Source organism: Pelophylax lessonae (assembly GCF_965119305.1).
Source record: "Pelophylax lessonae genome assembly, chromosome: 8".
Lineage (NCBI taxonomy): Eukaryota > Metazoa > Chordata > Amphibia > Anura > Ranidae > Pelophylax > Pelophylax lessonae.
This window is the reverse complement of record NC_138775.1, coordinates 94,141,469-94,166,279: the sequence shown is the minus strand read 5'-3', so window position 1 is coordinate 94,166,279 and position 24,811 is coordinate 94,141,469. Positions and strand designations below refer to the sequence as shown.

Below are 24,811 nucleotides of genomic sequence, written 5' to 3'. Positions count from 1 at the left end.
GGGTCAAAGAGCTGTGTCTGTCAATGAACGAAAGAGAGAACTGGATTTTCGTCTTACTGTAAAATCCTTTTCTCTGATGTTCATTGACGGCCATAGTACCCACCCCATTGTTAATTTGGGTTATGTATTCTTCTACTGCTTGTTACAAAACTGAAGTCCTATAACAGGAAATGGGAGTATACCCCTAGGACTGCCCTATAGGCATAGTCAATTATTTTCCACGTAGTGGCCTACTCCTGTAGGGAGCAGCATAACCCATGGGTCAAAGAAGATATGGAGCTGTGTCCATCAATAAACATCAAAGAAAAGGATTCAGGAAATGTATAGCCTGTTGCCCTCTGACAGAACTTAAACATTTTGACCCTGTATCTGGCACCCTTGCTGGGGAAAAACTGTTAGAAAGCAAGGTGGCAAGAAAAATTAATGAGGGGCTGCTCTACACAGACCACGTTGTTGGGGCATGTACAGGTCTGCACATTTTGGTTAGTGATTTATGAGAGGCCGAATTTGGGGAGCCAGTCATATCCAAGGTCACCCCAAGGACAACAGTTCATTGTTGTTGAAATGCAAAAATCACATTATATTTTTGTATGTATGCCTGGTCATGACAGCAGAGAACATGGGCATATAATGAATTGGGTCTGTGGACCAAAATTACCGCAACTTTTTTTTTTTTTTTTTTTTTTTTAAGTAATGCCCATGGTAAGGGTTGGGTCCAAAAAAATTTTAAAGTCGGAAACTGTGCTACTTTTCCGTTAGAATGATCTGGCAAGGAACAAATTTGGGTTGGCGGCGATAAATTGATGGCATATAAATTGCTTTAGTTCACCAGCGATCTGTACAGATATTCCGTAAAAAGCAGCGCAAAAAAAAATCAAGGGGAGTCGAATTTGCTTTTTCCACCTGAATTCTAGGTTGGCCACTGAATAGCGGAAGTACAGGTGCTGCAGAATCGGTGGGTTGCCACTTAGGACTTGCAACCACATCTGGAAAGGCGCTATGGGCTCTACAGGCCTGTGTTCAAATTCTTGGTGGCTGCGGGATACTACTTGTGCTAGCCACCACACCAGCTTGAACTGCACTTATGGAAGTTGCCACGTCACCAAGTGTTACTGCAGGTGCTGGTGTGTCCAAGATCAGGATGTACTAGGCTGCTAATGCTTGCCAGTTCACCAAAAGGTAGAGCAGCACTAGAACTCGCACTCTACTGCATACAGGAATCCTCATGCAATTGTACCACCTCAGCAACCTGGGCATGGGGTCGGTTACACCTGACCTAAGCAGGGACCTCTATTCCTATGTCTAAGCTCTAAGCTATCTTTCAGGATGCAGCTACTCTCTACATGTTCGTTTACTGTGCCTGATCCTGACAGTGAGGACTCCCCATCGCTCTCCTGTCATGCACAGTATCCTGCAGGCCTCTTCACTAGTGTACCAGGTGAGAAGAAACAGTAGTTTCCTGTGCCTATCTGTGTCCAGGCCAAAAATCATTGGTCTGAACCTGAAGATTGATCGGTGCTGGATCGAATAACCGCAGGAGCGCGGATCACGCACTATGCGCATGTTTTTATAAATGCATTTACTGCTTCGCTTGCTGTGAGACTGTAAAGCAAGTAATGCTCCACTCTTTTAGTGAATGGGGGAGAGCATTTGGACTCAAGAATAGTCCTATATGCACCAGTTAGTATGTTATTTACAGAGAACACTCCATTGGAAGACTGTAAGCTACATGTGCATACCTGCATCTGTACATCTTAGTGCAATTCTATACACACTATAAAGACACAACACTTTTTTTTTTTTTTTTCCCCCAAATGAACCTACTACTTGACTGCTAGGATATTCTACATGAATATATAATGTAACTTAGAATTTGATTTGGCAAGAATATAACTATCCTTTTGCATTTTGTTATAATTATCACCAGTACTACCCCCCCCCCCCCCCCCTTATTTTTTATTTTTTTTTATTATTGGTTTTATAAATACTCTGTAGAAAATTGTGCTGTTTTTATAGTCCTAGTATGAATTTTCCACCGTTTTTTTTTAGTTTTTTACTGCATTCTTTCTTTGTTCTGCAGATTAAGCGATCCTCTATCAGAAAGGGCATGGTAATGGTTTCTCCACGCCTTAACCCTCAAGCATCTTGGGAGTTTGAAGCTGAGATCTTGGTGCTGCATCACCCTACAACAATCAGTCCACGATACCAAGCGATGGGTATTTTAATCACTTATTTCAGGGGTTGTGACTTAAGGTTGGAGCACTCAATATTTCATGGAAAGAGTTTTCACATCATATTAAAATATATTTTACCCTTTGCTGTTAAATGTGAGAAACTCTTACTATAGGTTTGTTTCCAGTCACACAGCATAACTGAAAAATTTGAAAAAATATTGTTCACCTTTCCATTTGTTTCTTTGCAGCAGGTTTATATATAGGACTGTTTAAGTAGCTTCTGTTCAGAATAGTGTGAAATTAGGGGTCAGACTGACAGTTTTTGTTTGTGTTTTTTTTTTTTTTTTTTTTCTTAAAAGTGCATTACCATATAAGCATACTTCAGCGCTTTTTTCTTTAGATTTTGCATTTTATCTATTCGAGGCATCGGAGCAATCATTCGTGAGATTGAGTCTCCAATGAGACACTGATTTGATAGTTATTACCTGACGTGCTTGCCTCCAAGGAGTGGCAGTCTTCTGCCATTGCTCTCATATTCGGAGTCAGTTTAGCATTTTTGATGATGTGAGCACTTTAAAACTAAAGAATCAGCAAGTTGCTTCTACCAGTGCTGTTCCCAATTTTAATTTTAAAGAATAGATTAACATACCTAACTGATCAATGGTTGGTTCTAGAGTGCTGTTCTCACTGACAGCCCTTGCTTTTCCATTCGTCTTAGCTGTTGCCAGCTGGTCCCTTTTAGGAGAGTTATCGCCTTTGTTGTGGTTCATCCTTCGGTCTTAGAAGGTTTGGAGCAAATAATTGTAGCATTAAAGAAGTACAGCCAAAGCTTGTACTTCTCCTATCAGTCACAGGAGTGCAGTTTTGCACTCCTGTGACCTGTTATCTAGCACACAGCGGGCTGAAGTCCACTGCCTGCTGACGTTAGTCGCCACAGGCATGATCGTAACCAGAACTGGGAGCCTGAGCGGGCCGTCCCCGCCCCTCTACAGCCCAGCGCTCCAGTGAGCGAGGAGGGGGGCAGAGCAGAGAGCTGTGAGAACCGAGCGATTGGCGGTGTTTGAATGCTCAGTTCTCAATGTAGAGGCTGACAGATGCAGCATCAGACCAATGCTTCATCCACTTGGTTAAGTATAAATGTGCAATAACCCTGATTATGAAAAAAAAGTCCTGGTGGGGGCTATCTACAGCGCTTGCTAAAAGATGTGCAATTGTGCAAAATTATGTGCAAACGAAAATTAATATTGTGATCTTAATTCCAAAAACTAAAATATTGTACATTTAAAATTAATCTTTGTGCCATTGTGCAAAATTATGTGCAAAAAAAATCTCAGTATTTCCAGAAACTAAAAATATCGTAGACCCTTTGAAAACGTCACCGGATGTGACGAAACGCATCAGAACGTTTAACGCACAACGTGACGTGCATTGAAACGCAAGCTGGATTCACCTCCGCTCGCCACTCTGCAAGGTTTACACCATTGAGTAACGGAAATTTTAAAAAACTATTGTTGCCGATCTTTGCCAAACGCTGGTTATTTACTTTTATGGAAACTGTGTTACATTTTATGGAATAAATTATTTTAAAGAAACAATATCACACTATCTGGAGCCTTTTATCTCCTTCTTTTAAACAACACCAAATGCTGTCCTATGGAACGGTGAGGAGGAAACCATCACCAGCATAGCCAGGAGATATTTAAAGGGGACCTACCGACAAGCTTGATTGGTCTCAGTATCGTAGGATATATGAGACCCACGACATTCGGTAAGTCACCCATCTTTTAAAATTTTACTGGGAAGAAGGAATCCAGCACCTGAACTTTATATATCACCAATGGAATAATATTATTGTTGAATATGTTTCACTATTTTTGTTAAAAACAGGAAAAACAGAATTTTGGATTTTATCGCACTTTATTAATTTATTTATATCACAAAGATGAACTTTTAATAATTTATACATATAATTTCAAGTCTACGATATTTTTAGTTTCTGGAAATACTGAGATTTTTTTTGCACAATGGCACAAAGATGAATTTTAAATGTACAATATTTTAGTTTTTGGAATTATTAAGATCACAGTATTTTCGTTTGCACATAACTTTGCACAATTGCACATCTTTTAGCAAGCGCTGTAGATAGCCCAACCAGGACTATTTTTTTCATATACACTTTCATACTACTGCTGCTGCTAACCAACTATAGTTTCTCACAATATTTTTATGTTTAGAAATAATTATAACTCCTTGGCGCGGGGAGTACCCCCTATTTTTAGGTGTTACTTTTTTATAAATAACCCTTTTAAAAATAACCCTATTCCCTTACTACTTTTAAGCTACAGTTGTAACAGGTCATTTGAGGTTTCTGGTGTTATCTCTTACATATTTCCTGTCTGTACACAGACAGAGGCCACTTTGGTTAAGGTGCTGAACTGCAGAACTTGCATCTACATGGCCTTTAAGGAACAAGCCTCTTCCGATCTTGACTGGATACTCTTATGAAGAAAGCAACTGGTGGTGGGAGTGCCCATCTTCCTCCGTGAAAGACGCCTTAGTAACAGACCAGTTTTGTGTTTCCTCTTCCATGCTATCAATGCCTAGACCCTCCAAAGTCCCCATTCCACCCACAAGGTCTGTGGCCTAAAGTCCACCAAATATTCAGACAAACCTCCATTAACATGAGTGGACCCCCACTTTCCAGACTGGATGTTATTCTTTGGGGACACTTGAAAAGCTTGCATCTTAGACACCTGGGTGAGGGAGGTGGTTAACAAAGGCTACAACCATGCCCCTTCTGTACTTAGCAGATCTCCATCAAGTGCTCTCTGGTCTTTATTATGGCAAAGGGTTTGTTTTTAGGGGGTTTTACTCCAACCTATTTACTGTTCTCAAAACCAAAGGGGGCATTTGCCTCATCTTGGATCTAAAAGTTCTAAATGTCTTCATTTGAGCTCACCAGGGAGACTTTTTAAGATCATTGGGCATCAGGGACGCATACCGACATGGTCCCTATCTTCTTTCCAGTGCATACATGTGGTCTTGCCCTTTGGTCTCTTATCTGCACCTTGGATGTTCATCTAGGTGCTGGCCCAAGTTAAATAGTCGGGTTGAAAAATGACACAAGTCCGTCCAGCTCAACCAATAAAGAACAAAAAACAAAAATTACTAGCCACGCTACACTTTAGTGGCATTCTCATAATGGAGTACTCATTTGACTTTTATTCCATAAGAGCCTTATTGAAACTTGGCAAATACAGAACATGTTCTTACAGTTTTACCTTTCTGTTGAGGGAGTAGTTGGTGCATGTTATATCAGACAATGTTGCTTTGACTTTCCAGAGCTTACAGCTGTTCAGATGGAACAAACTTTCAGATATCCATGCTGGAACAGACTGATTTTGGAGTATCTGAGTCTAGTCCTGGACACAGCACAGGCCAGAATGTACCTTCCACAGGGGAAACTTCCGGTTTTGAGATCTCCAATTTGAGCTCTGCAGTCCAGGTGTTCGGTTTTCTTTTTTTTTTTTTTGAGTCTTTATTCTGAAGGGTGCCTCTATCGAGGCAGTCCTGTTTGCCCAGTTTCAATCCAGACCTCTACAACACATTATGCTGTCATCGTGGGTGAATTTAGTCCAGTGCCAATTGGATTGGCATCATGGACCAGGCTTTCCCTGGCTTGGTGGTTCAGAAATTCATTTCTTGTATCAGGGAGTCCTTCCTTCCTGGCTGTTGGAAGATCCTGAGGACAGATCACAGCCTGTTGGGCTTGGTAGAAGTCCTGCAGATGCACGGAACTTGGACATCAGAGGTCAAGGGGACTGGGTTGTCAGAGGAGTGTATGTGTGTTTTTTTTTTTTTTCCTGTCTTGATCAGCATTCCAAAGCTTCAGGTGATTGGCTTTCTTTGCAGAAATGGACCATCCTGCTGGAGGGCCAACTGATCCTGGCTTCAGTCATACAACGCTATGGCGGCGGCGTACATCAACTATTAGAGAGGAGCCCCAATGCAACAAAAGATGTAAATTGCATCATGTCCTGTGCAGACACTGTCTTAAATGAACATTAAAAAAAAAAAAACTCAATACATCAACGCCTCCACAAAACAATGTCAAGTGTTTTATGTACAGCTGCTGTATTCAAACACCAAATAGCGTCATAAAGGAAAAAAAACAAACCTGACCGAATAGCACTTAATAAAAAAAAAAAAAAAAAAAAAAATTCTTGCTAAGCAAATCTTGTGTGCATTGTGCTTATTCACCTACGTGAAGATAACCACTTCAGCTCTGGAAGGTTTTTACCCCCTTCCAGACAAGGCCATTTTTTGTGATACGGCACTGTGTTGCTTTAACTTACCGGTGCGAGATGGTGCGACGCTGTACCCAAATAAAGTTGTGGGTTTTTTTTTTTTTTGTTTTTTTTTTTCCACAAATAGAGCTTTCTTTTGGTGGCATTTGATCACCTCGTTTTAATTTTTTGTGCTATAAACAAAAAAAGAACCACAATTTTGAAGAAAACATTTTTTTTCTTTGTGCTAAAAAACATACCCAATAAAATTTTAAAAAATTGGAATTTAGGCTAATATGTATTCTGCTACATATTTTTAGTACAAAAATCCTCATAAGTGTATGTATATTGATTGATTTGCGCAAAAGTTATAGCGTCTACAAACTATGGGATAGATTTATGGACTTTTTATTTTTTTGTGTTTACTAGTAATGGCGGCAATCAGCATTGTCACTGTATAAATAACACTGGCAGGGAAGGGGTTAACACCAGGGGCAATCAAGGGGCTAAGTTCCCGAATGATTTGCGGATCCCGGCGGCCACTGGACCTACTGATTGGCTTCTGCTGTGTCCAATTACAGTATGAGTGGCGCTCCGGCAGCGCGTGCATGCGCCCCAGATCGCGTGCACAAAATCACGTACATGATTTTGTGCAGCTGGGCCAACCCTGCCACATTATATATGCTGTGGGCAGTCCGGAAGCTGATAAGTGATTAAATAGATGTGCTCCTTTGCACCATGCCCTAACAAACACTCTGCACTCGCTGGACCACTTTGTTTCTTTGTGAGAATAAGCTTGATATACCCATACACCCATAAGTTGAGTTAAGGGAGCTTCGGTCATCATACAGCCAGAAAAGGTGTGAAGGGATATCACTTTCTAGACCATTTCAGCCAGTCCCATTTTGTCTCCAGTCCATCCTCTCAGAGCCTAAGACCCCGTTCACACTGGGGTGACTTGTCAGGCGACCTGATCACCTGACAAGTCGCTGTGGGTCGCCTGCCATAGAGTAGCACAGGACCCGTTCTAATAGGATCGACACAAGTCGCTCCGACTTAGAAAAAGGGTCCTGTACTACTTTGGGGCGACCTGGAGCGACCTGCATTGACTTCAATGATATGTTTGGGTCGGGTCGCCTGTATGTGAACCGGCTCTTAATCCCTCATGTCAGTAAAATAAAAATAAAATGAAGTGTATAAGCATCCCATAGTGTGAAACTGTTTATTTGCATCAATAGGTATTTAAAATTTCTTCTGAAGATGGACACATGACAAAACGCGTAGAGTGGGACTTCCAGTGTGTCACTTAAACTTTTGTTGGACCCCTGGCTAGATAAACCAGTGGCATTTCCTGGTTTCAGAGTGATATGCTTTACTTCTTTTAAAGTAAGTGCAATTTAAATATCTATTGATGCAAATCAACAGTTTTAAGCCCCGTACACACGCACAGATCGTCGTCATACAAATGTTCGTCTTTTCTCCCCGGGATGTCGGTGTCTGTTGAAAAGTGCAAAGACAGCACAAGGACAGCACAAGAATTTTGTCCGCAGACTTCAGCTGACTGCAGAAGTGATGGCATGTAATGGTTAACTTTCCCTGTGTTTTTTATTTTCTGAGCATGCCCAGTCTTGCAAATCTGCGGTCTGTCGGCTGATTTCTATACTGACAGGTGAACAATCGTCCGTTCTGGTGTCCGCAGACAAAAATTTTCATGTTTGCAAGAAAGACTCTTGTCCGCGGATTGTGTGCAGACAGCTGTCGGAGGCACCATACTAACACGCGTACAATCGGCAGATCTTTCGTCCGCCGACGTTTGTATGACGACGATCTGTGCGTGTGTACTGGGCTTTACACAGATCTGAGGCTTCTCCTTTTCTAATATTACTGCCCTGAGGGATTAAGGCTCTGAGACTCAACAAAGGGGTACCGGCTGGAGTGGCCTGGAAAGTGATATTACCTGGCACTATTGCTGGCTGTATGATCAACCAGGCTCCCTTCCTTAATCAATAACCCATTGGTGTATGGTTTACATCGACAAGCGCATTTTGAAAGCCTTGTTCCCACAAAGTGTTTTTAGTCAAACTGTTCGCTGTTCCTACAGCAAAATAAGGCATTTGCTGCATTCTGGATCTCAGTAGTATTAACCGGTTTGTTCAGGTCCACAAATTTGATATAGAATCTTTCTGGTCACTCATCACCGTCCTTTAGCCAGCCGGACCTTCTGGCCTCTGTGGACATCTAGCATGTCTTTATTTTTTAAAGATATTCTTTATTGAATTTGTAAACAAACATACAAAAATAAACCAACAACACACAACCTTCTTAGCAAAGGTAAACAAATGATATACAATCAACCATTACCACGAACACTGGTGCTCCCCGGTCACCTCCCCTCCCCCAAGACATGCAGTGTAGGAGAGGACATCTAGCATGTCTACTTGCACATCCTCCTTTTTCCCTTCACATCAACAATACATTTTTTGCTGAGGGCATGCAATACTACCAGTTTGTTGCTCTTCCCTCTGACTTGGCAATGGCACCTCAGATCTTCACCAGACTGTCATCTGCTGTGCTTCACTCCCAGGGTATTCGCTTTGTGAAATACCTGGACAACCACCTACTGAAGAAACAGTTGGCCAAGACTGTCTGCCAATGTCCATCAAACAGCTTAGACTCTATAGAGGTTCAGAATGGTCATATAATATCTCAATAAGTCAGTGTTGGAATCAACCCTCTTCTTAGTAAATAGAATTATTTTTCATTATTCTGACACTGTTTTCTCCTCCAAGACTCAGATAGAAACTCCTGCTTTCTGATCAATTGTGACCACAATTAGGAAAACCTACTTGGCATAAGGCTCCCACAACTCCAGTAGCAATGTGCCTACATCCCATAAAATTGTTGTGGACTGTATGCAGTGGAGCGGGTTTACAAGGCCTGCTACCTGGTCATCTCTGCAAATTCACCAGATTGTATTATATTGATGCTTCCTTTTTATCATATGCTGCTATTGGTTCAGTAGTGCTCCCATTGGTGTTTTCCCACCTATAGTCTTTTGTTGACAATCACTGAGTGTTCGTGGGTGCTGTGTGTGGGCTGTTGAAAGATTTTTTTACCTGTTAACTTTTTTTTTTTTTTTTTTTCCCTGTTAAGCATACATGTGGACACAGAGCTTCTTTCTCAAATTCCAATATTTTTCCCCACCTTGCTAATATGTCCTTGCTGGAAAAATCTTAGCTGAATGAAAGGGGAGCTATCAATGAATATAAAAGTACACACAAAAGATGCATTTCATTTTTAGTTTAATACTCTGCCACCCAGCTTTATCTGTGTTCCCTTGTGTGTTTCATGGGGAAAAAAATTGATGGTTGCAAATTTTTATTTTAAATCCAAATCATACACACAATGCTCATCACATTTGAAGCTTACTACATTATAGCAGTGCAACTACAAGTTTTATAGATATTCTTTTTATTTTGTTAACCTAAAGTGAACAATGGAAAATGTCTTTGTTCCAGTGCATTGTGGCAGTATCCGTCAAACAGCCACCATCCTGAGTATGAGCCGTGACTGCTTGCGCACTGGAGACAAGGCTACAGTTCACTTCAGATTCATAAAAACACCTGAGTACTTGCACATAGACCAGCGACTGGTATTCAGAGAGGGTCGAACGAAAGCTGTGGGCACAATAACTAAGGTATTTTAATGAGCTGTATGCAGAACTAGGTCCAGAGAAAGCAACACACTTTGTATCTTTAAATACTCCAGATGATTCTTGTTTTTAGATTACATGTTTAAATTCAACTAGAGGTGGAAGGAGTTTTCTTGGGAGCCCTGCTACTTACTATGATTCCACTAACCATCCATATCTGGACTCGCAATAACCTATATCCTCAGTGTCGTTAAACATCTAAATTTAGTTGCTATGGGTTATACTACTTTGTACTCTCTCTAACAAACGTATTCTTGGGTCTTAATATTTTTAAGAAACCTCCAGTGTTTTCTGTACCTCTCCTCACAGGAACATGCATCAGTTGGGCTCCAGTTTGGAGTGGAGCTTACATGCAGCATTAACATTTATAAAGTGCGTTTGATTCCGCAATGGGATTACTAATCAGAATGTAACCCAGTGCTATATGCATTTGGGTTATTAAATAAAAGTTAAAAAATTTTTGTGAAAGTGCTTCTTGAATTCCTAATTGTCCTTGACCATTTATATATCACTTATTCTCTGACCAATTGTACAGAGATGAGCATTTCCAGTATATGGTTTTTGACACAAACTTGGCGGTCATGCAGAAGAGGGGTGTTTGGCACATATTCAGTCCAAGCATTGGAAGTCTCACTTATGCACTATCCCTGTACTTTTTTTTTTTTTTGAGAGATTCCAAGACCTCAGGAAACTTGGGTACCTGTGCTTTGTGTAGGGAGGCCTCCACCCGTTCCATTTGGGATACTGAAGACTGTTTATCTACAATGAGACAGTGGGGGATTGGAATAAATCCACTTGTGCAGAATGGCTTTTGTTGCCACAAGAAATAATGATGAAAAATTGTTTGCAGCCTTTAGATATTTTGGCTTCTAGAATGTCATTCAGACCAAAAGAGTGCCCATTCTGGAGTTAAGGGCGAGTATTTCACTCAAAGGGGTTTAAAAGGGATGAGTTCACCTTTTGTGAACCTGTTACATGCTACACCCGTATTTATGGTGTAACATGTTCAGCATCCTCCCAAACCCCCTTTCCCCATTACTCTCCCCACCTGCTGTCACAATTTGAAAATGGTGTGGCCATGCGGGATTTCACCTGCACAGCCACATCCTTTATTCAGAGCTCTGTAAAAAAATGAATTACAAGTACCTACTGCCCCTGCAGCAGATTTCTTGTAGTTCTCATTGAGCTGCGAGGGCACCGATGAGTGCTCTTGTAGTTCATTGATTCTTCCTGCTGTCCAGCAACTGACCATATGGAATGTACAGGCAGACAGCTATACTGCAAGTCTACCGGAGTCTAACATTACACCCGTGATCTGCTGATCCCGGGTGCAATGCTCTGCAGGGTTCCCTAGAAAATTAGAATTGTATCTTTTTTTTTTTTTTTTTTTTTTTTTTAAAGTGAACATATCCTTTTAACATGCCAGTCTTGTCTGTGTTGCCCATAGCAGTAAATCACATTAATTTTGATTGTAAAATTTTCCTTCTGGCAAAATTATAGAGGTAAAGTGGTTGTATTTGAATTTTACTATATTTCAGGAAATTAATTTCTGTAATCTTTTATTTAGTTGCTACAAAGCACAAACAACTTGCCAATGAACTCAAAGCCACAGCAAGTTAAAATGCAGTCTACCAAAAAGAGTCCGCTTGGAAAGAAGGATGAAGCAAACCTAGGGACAGCAGCAGTGGAGGAGGTCCCTCTGGCAGCCACTGTTGGAGCAGCATCTGGTGCAACAGGGTTGCAAACGCAGGTAAAAAAAATTGGTTTAGAATCATTTATTTTTCTATCAGACTACAGCAGGGGTCCCCAAACTATGGCCCTTTCCCACATTTGGCTTGCAAGATTTTATAAAAAAAATATAAACGCACAATAGAAGTATTCCATTGTCGGAGATGCAGGTTGTATTCTTGGTCATTGTTCTGCTGGTGACTAGTGCTACCTTATTTTCAAAACAAAATTGCTGGTGTCAGGGAGCACAAGGGTTTCTGCCTCCCAGAATGGACACTGTTAGGAGGAATGTGCTGTGAAGCCCTGCAATAATTTTAGCAGAAGAAAACGGGACTGGATATCTAAAGATTGGTAAAAAAAAAATTTTTTTTTCCAGTTTGTCAATTCTTTTTTTTATCCATTAATGATTAAGCAGCCTATGGTACTACTGCTACCTACAAGCGGGAATGGTCACTAGAGCTAATGATGTCAATATCAGACTAGGTCAATCAGAAGCAGCTTTGTATTCATTCACGGAATTCTGTTTTATTCCGAGACAGAACAAATCTGAGATGGGAAATCTGTGTCATAGCCGGGACCCAGCACTGTATACTGTATGTAGCTGGAAGGTACATACAGTTCATACAGCACTTAGTGCAGGAAATGGTTCATTTGGACCAGCTTGGTTCAAATGAACTATTTCGAGTAACAGAAAATCTGGAGGCCAGCTTTAAGCAGAAGTTTTGTGGTGGCAGCAGAGGTAGCCTATTCTGTCCTGGGCAAAGTTTATCATACTCAGCGATCTCCATGGTGCACATGCCCAGAGTTGAAAACTGGAAAGTAGGGTTTTCTCAGCAGACCATGTCCTGGATCCAGGGGAATGGTCTCTCCATCAGGATGTGTTCCGCCTCATTTTTTTGCTTTAGGGGGCACTGGATGTCTTCCAGCTTCTTGGTTCAACAAGAAATTGGACAGCTTTGTCTCCACGACCTAGGGTTTGAGGTGGTAGATGCACCGTAGGATCAATTTGCCTAAACGTATGCCTTTCCTCTGCTGAAATGTTTACCTGGTCTATTTTGAAGACCCAACACCCAAGTCATTCGCAAAGTTCCGTATTGTCATCTGAGAATTTGGTACATTGCCCTTGTTCTTCTGTTGACACTCTGTGACCTGTATGTGAGCAATTGGTTATCCTGATCCCAGGGTTGCTGGCTTTTCTACCCATCTCTCAGAACTCTGGTTCTGAGAGACGGGCATTTTGAATTTTGTTATTCCAACCAGTCTTAAAGCTTCTAAATTTACTTTCCACAAGATTTAACATTTTAATGTGGGAAACCTGCTTTCACTGGGGAGTCTGGAGGCTTTCCCATGTTGCCTTTTCAGTCGGCCGTTTTCACTTCAGTTGGTAGTAGAATAACACTTGTCCCTTTGTACCATCAAGGGGCAGCTGTCTGCCCTGTCCTACCAACCCTTTTATTTTTTTGCTAGTAATGGGCTGCTTTGGACTTGGCTTTATACTTGCGCTCAAGGGTTTCACATGTTGGAGCGCCACTTCAGTTGGACCCCCCGCTCTAGTCAGTGTTAGTCAATGGTAATTGTCTAGTCAATGCTTTAGAAACCCCCATTTTGAACTTACAGTATCTCACAAAAGTGGGTAAATCCCTCCTGTTTTTGCAAATATTTTATATCTTTTCATGTAACAATACTGAAAAAATGACACTTTGCTACAATGTAAAGTAGTGAGTATACAGCTTCGATAACCGTGTAAATTTGCTGTCCCCTCAAAATAACTCAACACACAGCCATTAATGTCTAAACCGCTGGCAACAAAAGTGAGTACACTCCTAAGAGAAAATGTCCAAAGAGGGTACACCCCCTCACTTCTGCATAGGATGTCTGTCTTAATCTGCCTAGTCAGGAGTAAGGACCTAGTTCCTTGTTGGGATCTTTGGTCCTGCATAAAAGTGTTTTTTTATGTAGATTTTTTTTTTTTTTTTTTTTTTTAGCTAGCCTTTTTTCTCCGGAAGGTTTTCCTGTGAGAACTTCAAGCAACTATGCCGGGCTGGGCAACGGGCTTGATCTCTATATCCAGTGGTCAACCTCAGTCTGGCCAGCGAGCGCGGGCAGGCCTTAGCTCCGCGCTTGGTTGGTCGAGACATAGTCCCACTGGACGGGTACTGGCCCGCGAGTTAAACGTCTCAGGACGCACACGACAGGGTCTAGGCTTATGTTGCAGCGTTCCTATTTGGCCGACAGCCCCCCCCCCCCCCCCCCCACACACACACACACACTTCGTGGTGTGGGGTCCTGTCAGGAGATGGTGCCCGCCTGTGTTCCTGGTATGGTGAGTTAATGTTCCCCTCTTCCATGGCGGATTTAGGGGTGGACATGGGGCCCTCCCTGGGATGGTCGGACCCTCACGCTCCTGGGTTCCCCTCTATCCTGTTGTAATCCCCTCCCTCTACCTCAACTTGGGGGAGTGTTTGGGCCTACCTGGGGCTGGGACCTCTTTTGCAGGCCGCTTTACCGATCGTACAGTGTTCATGATTGCCCTTGCCACGCAGACCCTGCCTGAAGGGCGGAGTTCCAACGCCGTAATTTGTTGAGGGGCAAGTCCCTCCTGCCCTGGGGGAGCTGTTGGTACAGCTGGTGCAGGGGCTGCGATTTGTTTGTGATGCCACGCTGGACACCGCTCCTTTTGTATGGGTCACCTGTCGGTTCAGGGGTGGTGGTCCTGTGTATACTTGACCGGAGTGTTGGTCTGCGGATCAAACTTCTAAGAAAGCTTTAATGGATCTCCCTTTTCAGGGGGATCGCCTGTTTGGCACTCCCCCGGATGACATTATATAAGGGTCTCACGAGGGGAAAGGTTGCCTTTTCTTCCACAGGCTAACGGGGGTAAAGGCCTTTGTCGCAGATGGGTCCCTCCTTTCCGGCTCTCAAACAGTTTCTCGTCCCTCAGGGATGGTCGATGTGGTGAACTACTTCAAGACTTCCTCGGGCAGTTCAAAACAACCCTGGTCTGGCGAACCAGATATAGTTTTTTTCCAGACCTGCGGACAAGGCCTACTCGGCCTGAAGGTGCGTCCTCACCCATTTATGGGGTGGGGGGACGTTTTTGTCGGTTCTTGGACCTGCGGCTGGCCTGTTTCCCAGGCAGCTGGGTTCAGGAGGTCTTGCAGTCAGGTTGCAAGATCCAGTTTCAATACGTTTTTTTTCCGGCATGGTCTTCCCTTCCAATGTACGGCTGTCCCCGGATCGCTTGTAGGCGCTCTGTGGGGCAGTTCATGTTCTGGTTCAACAAGCTGGACCTACTGGCCCGTATGGATCAAAAATTCAAGATGGTATTGGTTCGCACAATGATGGCTTCCCTACATCAAGATGCTTACCTTAACATCCTGTTATGTTCAGGACACCAACGGTTTCTCGTTTTTTGCTGTGGGGAAGGATCTCTATTGGTTTGTGGCGTTACCCCTTGGTCTCGCCTCTGCTCCTCATGTCTTCACAAGGGTGTTGGCTCCAGTCCTGGCGCTGTTGCGGCAGCGGGGTGTATTGGCCCTGGTTTCCTGGCCGATCTGCTTCTCCGTGTGGTGTAACCTACGATGCTGACAACGCAGTTGGAAGTCACTATGAGAACTCTGGAGGAGTTCAGGTGGGTTCTGAAACTTCAGAAGTCATCCCTGGTCCCTTCCATGAGACTGGACTATCTGGGCCTGACTTTGGACTCGTCCTCAGTCAGGGTGTTTTCTCCCTCCGGGGAAAAACTCTTGAAACTTTGGACTGCGGTTCAGCTGTTGCTGTCCCGCACATGGCCGTCCCTTCGGACCTGCATACGAGTCCTGGGACTAATGGTGTCGTCTTTCGAGGCGATACTTCATCCGGATCCGTCCTTCCCTCCGAAGGTGATTTCTGGTGTTCACTTGCATGAGGACATTGTATTACCATCTTGTCTTAAGTCCTCACATCCTAAGGCATGTGCGTTGCATACTCTGGATAGAGTTTGGGCACTCAAGGTGTACTTGGTGACTGAGTCCTTTCGTGAGTCAGGCTCGCTCTCTGTACTCACACGGATGGCCCAAGAACAGGGCTGCCTGCGCCTGCTGCGACTATTTTCAGATGGATCGGACAGTCGGTGGTGCAGGCTTATTCAATTAAGGGTCAGGTCCTACCTTTTCCCTGTTTCGGTGCATTCTACTCGGGCGGCTTGTGCTTCCTGGGCTTTTCACCATACAGGCTTCTGTGCCTTCAGGTTGCAAGACAGTTACCTGGGCCTATGGCCACACCACCCTGAATGCGCCTTCTCTCGTCTGTTCTCCGCATCTGAGCAGGGTCAGGCCTGGTTAGTACTTCATCTGTTCACACCTTTACCAAATTTTGAGGTGGATGTGCTGGCATCTGCAGATACCTCTTTTGGCCTTCCTTGAGGGTGTTTACTGTTTGTTTCAGGTGGGCCTTATCTTTTTTGTTCTGAGCAGTCTTATGTTGCCTGGTCGGCTATGTTTAGCCTTGGGGACTTGTTCTTTTCTGCTGTTTCCACCCCTCATTTTATGGCACTGCTTTGGGACGTCCCTACTGATATGGATCAGAGAACTGCGTCCGTCAATGAACGATAGAGAAAAGCCATTTTGGGAGACTTGTTAGTTCCAGGAGCAGATAGGAAGTCATCCGTACTGTTGCAAAACAGTATTGCAGATTGTATGTAGCTAATGCTGCAGCACATTCAGTGGCTGCATCAATTAGTGATGTTTTTTTTTTTTTTTTTTTTTTGGGGTCAGCTTGATTCAAATGAACTTTGTAAAGTCAAAGTAAACCTGGAATTCTACTTTAATTTTCTATGTGCCTAGAGGTAGGTTTTTTTGCATCATTATGTTAGAGCCTCTAAGGACAACAGTGAGCAGCGCAGTAGTGGCATCCTCAAATCTTACTCCAAATCATTGAGGGCTAGTAGTCTGATATTTTGAGGAAAACCTTACTCTGTGCCATTGAAGCAGTAGTTTGGAAAGTATGTACCCTGCAAGGCATTGTTTTAATGTGCTAGTATGCATCACATACTTCCCATTGAGAGACTTGCCTTTAACCAAAGCCCTTCAGCGGCCTGCTGTCACCTTTTGACAGGGCTTCCATCTTCACCTGGTTTTCCTTTTGCGTGTGCGCGCTTCGGCTGTCTGGCCTAGCTGTAATGACATCTGTGCTAGAAACCGTAACTTCCATACATGTGCACGGGAGTCACGGTTTCTAGCACGGGTATGCCGTTCCTTCAAAGCACATGCGCCGGTGATGTCACTAGCTGCTGCTCACTGGAATATCTCCTAAAATGGTGCAGGTTTAAGAGATATTAAATCTACCTACAGGTAAGCCTTATTAGCTTACCTGTAGGTAAAAAAAATTCACAAACTGGTTTGCTTCCACTTTTAGAATAACTTAGGCTTACTATACAAACTTAACCACTAATGTATTTATTTTTTTCTCTTCAACAGCCAAAGACTGGAGGAGGTGGAAGACGTCGTGGTGGGCAGAGGCATAAAGTAAAATCTCAAGGGGCATGTGTGGCCCCAGCAGGAGGTTGTTGAACTTGACTGCTCAATTCATGTGTTCCCGCCAACAGCTTGAACATGCCCTCACCACTGTTTACTGGAGAGAAGCAGCACACTCCCGGCTGTCCTGCATTTCTTTGTACATCAGCCCAATCCAAATGCACAGATTTACTATTGAGCTTTGATTATGGTGACCAATGATCAGTCCTTGTGGCTTTGAATCCTGGCTCACTGTAAAAGTAAAGAATGAATTGCATCTACTGCTGGATTGTAACATTAATTCACAAGGTCTTACTTTGAAATGCCAAGTCAGCAAGTAAATGTCCACCATGTAATGGCAAATTAGACATGGACTTTCATTATATCGTGTAAATTTAGGTAAACATTTTTGTTCCCTAACATTTCCAAAAAAGACTACCACCATGCTATTTAAGAAAAAAAATGTTGACTTTTTATTTTATTTTAAAGAATATTTTACACAATGTGTAGTTTTGTACTGTTGGGATTGTACATTACTTGCTGTGTTTTTCATTTCAGTGATTTTCCTCCTAGCAAAGGCTACATTTTAAGATCTTTGCTTTTATTGTAATGAAAAATAGGGGTTTAAATTTATGTTCTTAAATTACCTTCCAGATTTTTAATGACTTGTATATTCTTATGTGGCAGCTTGTTTCTCTCTGGCATATATTGCAGATAAAACCTCTAAAGTAGCTGTTGATTCTCATTGTTAAACGTGTGCTAGTCTAACAAAAAAAAGTTACTTCTACAAAGAAATTTTGTGTACCTGAAGAGCTGGAACTAACCCTGTGAAAGTATCTCTGCAAATACTCTTATGTAAGGTCCCCTTTGGGATTCACTTATGAATACTAGCTTGCAAAAATTGCAAAATTGTGCTTCCAGCCTAAAAGGATTATTTTGTCATTCCTAATGTCAGCTTTGACTGGGTTGAACTGTTCATTTAAACTGTGGTATCCTTGATCAAGTCTTTGATAATGTAGGGTATATGTTTAGTTCTTTGTCTACCAGCATATATAGCATTGTTGCATATTTTTTTATATATTTTTTCTATTGCTAGTGTTGCGTGGGAACAGACCTACAACAATCTGATGTTTTAAAGAAAATCTTAGGCCTTCTTCACACGACCGGTTACATATGGTAAGAATTGGCGGATTCTTGCCGCTGGAATGACATGGTCATGAAACCAGCAGCTGCCTAACCACTTGAAGACTGGGCCTTTTTCCGATACTTTTTGTTTACCAGTAAAAATCAGCACTTTTTGCTAGAAAATTACTTGGAACTCCGAAAAAGTAAATATAAATAAAATGTATATAATTTTTAGCAGAGGCCTTAGAAAATTGTGGGTTTTGCAATTATTTATTTATTTTTGTCACAGTATTTGCGCAGTGGTATTTCTGGTATTTGTCAAGATTTTTTTTTTTTGGTAGTAGTTCACACAAACACAATAGAATACCCATTTTTTTCTCTTTTAGTAAAATATAAAAGATTGTAATACGCCGAGTAAATGGATACCTACCATGTCTGATCTTCGAAAAGCTCTATGGCAAGCCAGCAGAACTGCTGGTTTTATTCCAGAGCTCGCAGATGAGACAGTAGAGCTCAGAAAGGCGGGGGAGGTGACCCCTCTTGCCATCTCTAAAACCTGTCCAGCAGCTAATTGGCTGCTAGGATGGCTTTTAAATAAAAGCTGATCACTTCTGGAAAAAAAAAAAACCACAAACAATGGGATGATGTCCTGTAGCTTCAGACCTCATCCTGGTATAACCACTTGAAGTCAATCACCTACATGTACTTGATTTGGTGGCAAGTGATAAAACTAATGGTGAGCGGACAGGGGATGCTGCTGTTAACATGTAGCTGCACACAGAATGGTTAGCTGCAGTTTGGAACAGATGTCTGAGCCTCGACTGACTGACCCAGTCATTCCAGCATCAGGAATTGATGATTCTTGCCTCAAGAATTAAGCGGCCCTATGTAACCTGCATTGTGAAAGAGGCCTTACATATAACTAATAAAGTGAGTAGCTTTAGGTACTACAGAGTTTAAAAAAATCCTCCTACATAAGTTTTTTTTTTTTTCTTAATCTGCAGCCAGCTGTTCAAAATACAACTTTTAGACTGTATTTCTGAGCTTCAGAAGGGAGGGGGTAAGGATCTGATGTCACACACTGCATCACAGAGAGCTGTTAATAATCTGAGACCTGAGTGGAGGAAATGGTTACCCCCTCCCCTCTCCTCTAACAGTCACAGCTGCCATCTGGGGTTGTCCAGTGTCTGCATAGACTGACAGAAGAGTCATGCATATGGGAGAGGAATGAAAGAGAAGACAAATCAGGGTTGCAATTGCAACCGGGCTCCTTGCTCCAGGGGGCCTATGCGGTTACCCTGTACACTCATATCCAGTTCACTTGTGTTCTGCTGTCTCTGGGCCCCTGTGTGCTCCCATGGTCCCCCCCTCTCCCCCCACTGTGCTCACCCCCCCCCCCACTGTGCTTCCTCTCCTGACGGCTGCTGCAGGGGATGTGTCCCAATAGAAAACCAGGAAGGGGTCAGTAAATATGTAACTTACCAGCCCCTTCCTTTTCTGAATGGACAGTCCTAGTCAGTGACATTGTAAAAAAAAAAAAAATAAATAAAATAAAATGATAAAAATATAATACAATTAAAATATAAAAACCGCCACTAGTGGGTGAACTTCCAGGATAGCAAAGGTCACACTTGCAACCGGGCCCTGGCATTCCACCACCGTGGGGAGGCCCCAAGATGGCAGGAAAGGGGCCCGCTGTGGGACCGTAACAAAGGGACCCGCAATGGGAGTAAAGGGCCCCAGGATCAGTGGGAAGAGCCCCAGCCTTGAAAGGGGGTGGGGGGCACTTCATGGTTTCTTGCACCGGGGCCCTGAAGGTTCTAGTTACGCCTCTGAGACAAATCCTAGTCGGTGCTTTGGATAGAGGCAAGTACACACTAGAGAAAGATATGCTTAGAACTTTAAAGTGGTTGTAAGCCTTTGAAATGAAAAAAAGGACAAAGTGCATATCTAAGCTTTGGTTGCAAAGCCATGGCTGCATTCTAATGTGGTGGGTTGTTTAAATCAACTACCAAAATGCTCCACCAATATACTGTGTATTGAAATGCAAACGCAAGTTAATGCTTTTTCATCATTTTATTTATTTTTTTGTATAATGGGTAGGTGTATCTTATTCACTCCTATATCTTTTTAAATACATTATTACTATTGACATGATTTTCACACCAGAAGTCATAGCTCTGCCTCCATGGAGTTCTACTGCCTCTGCAGTTTTCTGTAATGCCTTATGAATAACAGTTTCCAGCATACCACTGTAAATTTAAAGTGGTATTAAACCCAAAAGCAAACCTTTATTATATTGTAGCTTACCAACTCTCAGATCTGGTGTGTGTGTGTGTGTGTGTGTGTGTGTGTGTATATATAGAAGTATATATATATATATATATATATACACACATACATACATTTTCTTCTATTTCTATCTGCTGAGCTAACCAGTAAGTCAATTGTTTCTTAAAAGAATATGCTCTCTTCCAGATGTATAAGTTTACAGAGATGAGGCAAATTAAAACTGGCAGGGAGGCTTACACTGATCTTTAATTTATTCATGTAAATCCTTTAACCCTAAAGGAAAAAATAGTTTGCGGTTACCAATTATAAATTGTGAGTTTGGCTTCAGTTTGTTAGTGTATTTAAATCTGCTAATACATTTAACAATACCCTCCCCTCCAGACTGACAATGCTGCTGTATGTGTGGGGGCACTCTAATATGGTAGGTGAGGGGGGAAAAAAAGCCTAGAAATGGTAAACTAATGCAGCCATGGCATCGCATCACCGCGTTTTTAATGCGGCTTTAAATAGTTTACCGTTCTCTGACTCTTGTCTAGTTGAAAAACGCAGTAGCTTTACCGAGTTTCAGAAAAGGCTGGACTTTTTTTTTCTGGAACACAGGAGTACAATTTACATAAGAGAAAACGTATTTGTTCTCAAATCCTATCTAAATCCTAAGAGATGTTATATATTGCAGTTTAGTTGTCCTTAGATGAGCTTCATTTGTTTTCCTTTTTCTGTTTATTATCACTGGGTATTCTTGCAAACACACTTCTTGTTTCTGGGTAGCCTTGTTCGCTCTTCAACTGTTTCCATTGAGGGAGTCATGGTTGTCACTCATCCTCGACTTCAAACATGTCTGCTTTTGGTTATCGTGATTATGATGGGATTAAAGAGGAATCTTCACCAGTGTTCCCAATTACCTTCCCTGCACCTTTTTCTTTGCACACCATTGAATCCAGCGTTGTCCTACTGCAATCTGTAAGCACACACCAGGCCCTGCACCAACATACCTCCTTCCGTCATTGAGCTGGCGATCAGGTCTTAAAGGAAGTGCCATCGGGGTCTGCTGTCCAGCCACTGTGTCCCTAGGCGATAATGGGGGAGGGGGGTGGCCAGAGTGTATGTATGTGTGTGTATATATACAGGTGTATCTCATAAAATTAGAATATCGTGCAAAAGGTCATTTATTTCAGTCTTCATTTCAAAAAGTGAAACTCCTATATTTTATATAGATGCGTTACACGCAGGGTGATATATTTCAAGAATTTGTTTTTATAAATGTATTATTTTGATAAATATGGCTTACAGCTAGTCAAAACCCAAAGTCCAGTATCAGAAAATTAGAATAATACAGAAGACCAATAAAAAAAAAAAAAATAATTTAATACAGAAATATCGCATACTGAAAAGTATGCCCATGTATAGTATGCACACAATACTTTGTTGGGGGCTCCTTTTGCATGAATTGCTGCATCAATGCAGCGTGGCATGGAGGCGATCGGCCTGTGTCACTGCTGAGGTGTCTCATCTTCCTCTTGACAATACCTTACAGATTCTCTATGGGGTTTAGGTCAGGCGAGTTTGCTGGCCAATCAAGCACAGCAATACCATGATCATTAAACCAGGTATTGGTACTTTTGGTAGTGTGGGCAGGTGACAAGTCCTGCTAGAAAATGAAATCAACATCTCCATAAAGCTGGTCAGCAGAGGGAAGCATGAAGTGCTCTAGAATTTCCTGCTAGAGGACTGCGCTGACTTTTGACTTGGACTGTGGAAAATTTTGCATTTCATGTGGAAAACCAGGTCACAGAGTCTGGAGGAGTGGAGAGGCACAGAATCCAAGTAGCGTGATGTCACGTGTGAAGCTTTCAGTCCATTATGTCATCTGCTAGTGTTGGTCTACTGTGTTTTTTAAGTCCAAAGTCAGCACAGACCTCTACCTAGAAAATTCCAGGGTACTTAATGCTTCCCTCTGCTGACCAGCTTTATGGAGATGCTGATTCATTTTATAGCAGGATTTGGCTCTTGCCCAGTCTGCCAAAGGTACCCATACCTGTTTTAATGATCATGGTATCGCTGTGCTTTATTGGCTAGCAAACTCGCCTGACCTAAACCCCATAGAGAATCTGTGGAGTGTTGTCAAGAGGAAGATGACACACCAGCCCCAACACTGCAGACAAACTGAAGGCTGCTATCAAAGCAACCTGGGCTTTCAAAACACCTCAGCAGTGCCACAGGTTGGTCGCCTCTATGCCACGCCGCATTGATGCAGTAATTCATGCAAAAAAAGCCCTGACCAAGTATTGAGTGCATACTTTACTGTACATGGACATACTTTTCAGTAAGCCAACATTTCTGTATTAAATAAAAGGGAGCAGCGCTAAACAATATTATGAAAAGTGTCTGAAAATCAAGTCCATCAAAGAAACAAAAGTCCAGTCATCTCCTAAATCCAAGTGGATGACGATATTCTGCGTCGGACACTTTTCATAATCTTGGTTAGCGCTGTAACCTTTTATTTATTTATTTCACTGGTATTTGTATGTTCACACTGTTTTGCAAGCTACTATTTTCTTATGGATTAAGCGCTGACGTTTTTCTTTTTGTCAACATTCCTGTATTAAAAATCCTTTCTCTTTTGTTCATTGACAGACACAGCTCCTGGGATTCAAAACCATTGGGTTATACTGCCCCCTACATGAGTAGGACACTAGGCAGAAAAAAAATTCTAGCTACACCCATGGGCAGCCCCAGGGGGTATACTCTTGCTCTCTGCTATAGCCACCAAGTTTTTTTTTTTTTTTTTTTCTGACTAATCAGAAGTAAGGAACTAGTTCCTTGCTGGGCTCCTTGGTCCTGGCAATTATTTCTTTTTAGAAAAAACATTTTTTTTTTCTCCTGGATTTTTCCTGTGCGATCTAAGGAAACTGCCGGACTGGGCAAGGGGCTGGATAATCTAGATCCAGTGGTCACCCCAGTCTGGCCAGCGAGCGTGCGCAGACCTCAGCTCCTCGCTAGGTCGGCCGCGACATAGCCCCACTGGTCAGGGGCTGGTCTGCAAATTAAACGGTTCGCAAGGTTGCATATGACCGGATCTGGGCCCGAGTCGCAGCCTTCCTCCTAGCCGACAGCCCCACATTTTGATGGAGAGGGGTTCTGTCTGGAGCGGTGCCCGCTTCGTTCCTGGTATCGTGAGTAGCTGTCTCCCCCCCCCCCCCCCTCCCTCCTCCCCCTGAAGGGTTTTGGGGTGGACATGGGTCCCTACTTGGGTGGGTTGGACCACTGGGTTACCTTCCTGCAGGCACCTCCCCTTGCTGAGTCCCTCATTCTGGTGCTTTTGTACCTTGCGACCGGGTGGTGCCTCCAGCGCAGTGGGGGTTGTTCCTTAGCAGTGTTTTACACTTGGTGACTCATGGAGTCTTTGGAGCACATTTCCCCACCTGATCTCTCTGAGGCTGCGGAGCCCTCCGGGTCCCAACCAACCATCCATGCACTGACGGCGGTCTTGGTGTCCCGGGTGGCTGTGGCTGTGGGCAACGAGCTAGCAAATAGCGCCCCCCCTCGCCTTCCTCTGCCTCAACTGTCTCCTCAGATCCTGAATCTGATTCAACCGCCGCAGACGTGGGTCACCTTGCGTCTGCAACCACGCGCCTGGTTCCTCTGCGACTGCGCACGAAAAGGCGCTGGTGGATGCACTGATTGTATCTGTGCGTGAGACCCTAAAGATGGAGGATGCAGCTGAAGCTGCGACAGAGGCGTACGTACCCTTTGGCACTCACAAGCCATCCAGAGCGACAAAGGCATTTCCTTTAGCGACAATTCTGTCAAAATAGGCAGGGAAAGAGTGGGAACAACCAAAGCGTCCCTGGGCGGTCCCTAAGAGCTTTACTAGGAGTTACCCCATAAAAAGTCCCTCCTTAACAAGTGGACTGTGCTGCCGGTGGTGGACCCTCCGGTTTCCAGATTAAAAAGGCATCCATGATTCTGGTTGAAGAGTCCCCGGCCTTTAAGGATCCGGCT

At 43.0% G+C, this 24,811-nt stretch overlaps 1 protein-coding gene across 1 annotated transcript in view; it reads left to right on the top strand.

The window, feature by feature from the left end:
- The window catches only part of GTPBP1 (GTP binding protein 1), a 119,780-nt gene extending 101,844 nt beyond the window's left edge, over positions 1–17,936 (top strand). Inside the window, exons 9-12 of the mRNA XM_082266120.1 lie at positions 2,081–2,216; positions 9,979–10,157; positions 11,740–11,922; positions 17,357–17,936. Of these exons, the coding sequence (XP_082122246.1) occupies positions 2,081–2,216; positions 9,979–10,157; positions 11,740–11,922; positions 17,357–17,449 (591 nt within the window). The 3' untranslated portion in view covers positions 17,450–17,936. The remainder of the gene's footprint in view (positions 1–2,080; positions 2,217–9,978; positions 10,158–11,739; positions 11,923–17,356) is intronic.
- The last annotated feature ends 6,875 nt before the right edge of the window (positions 17,937–24,811 follow it).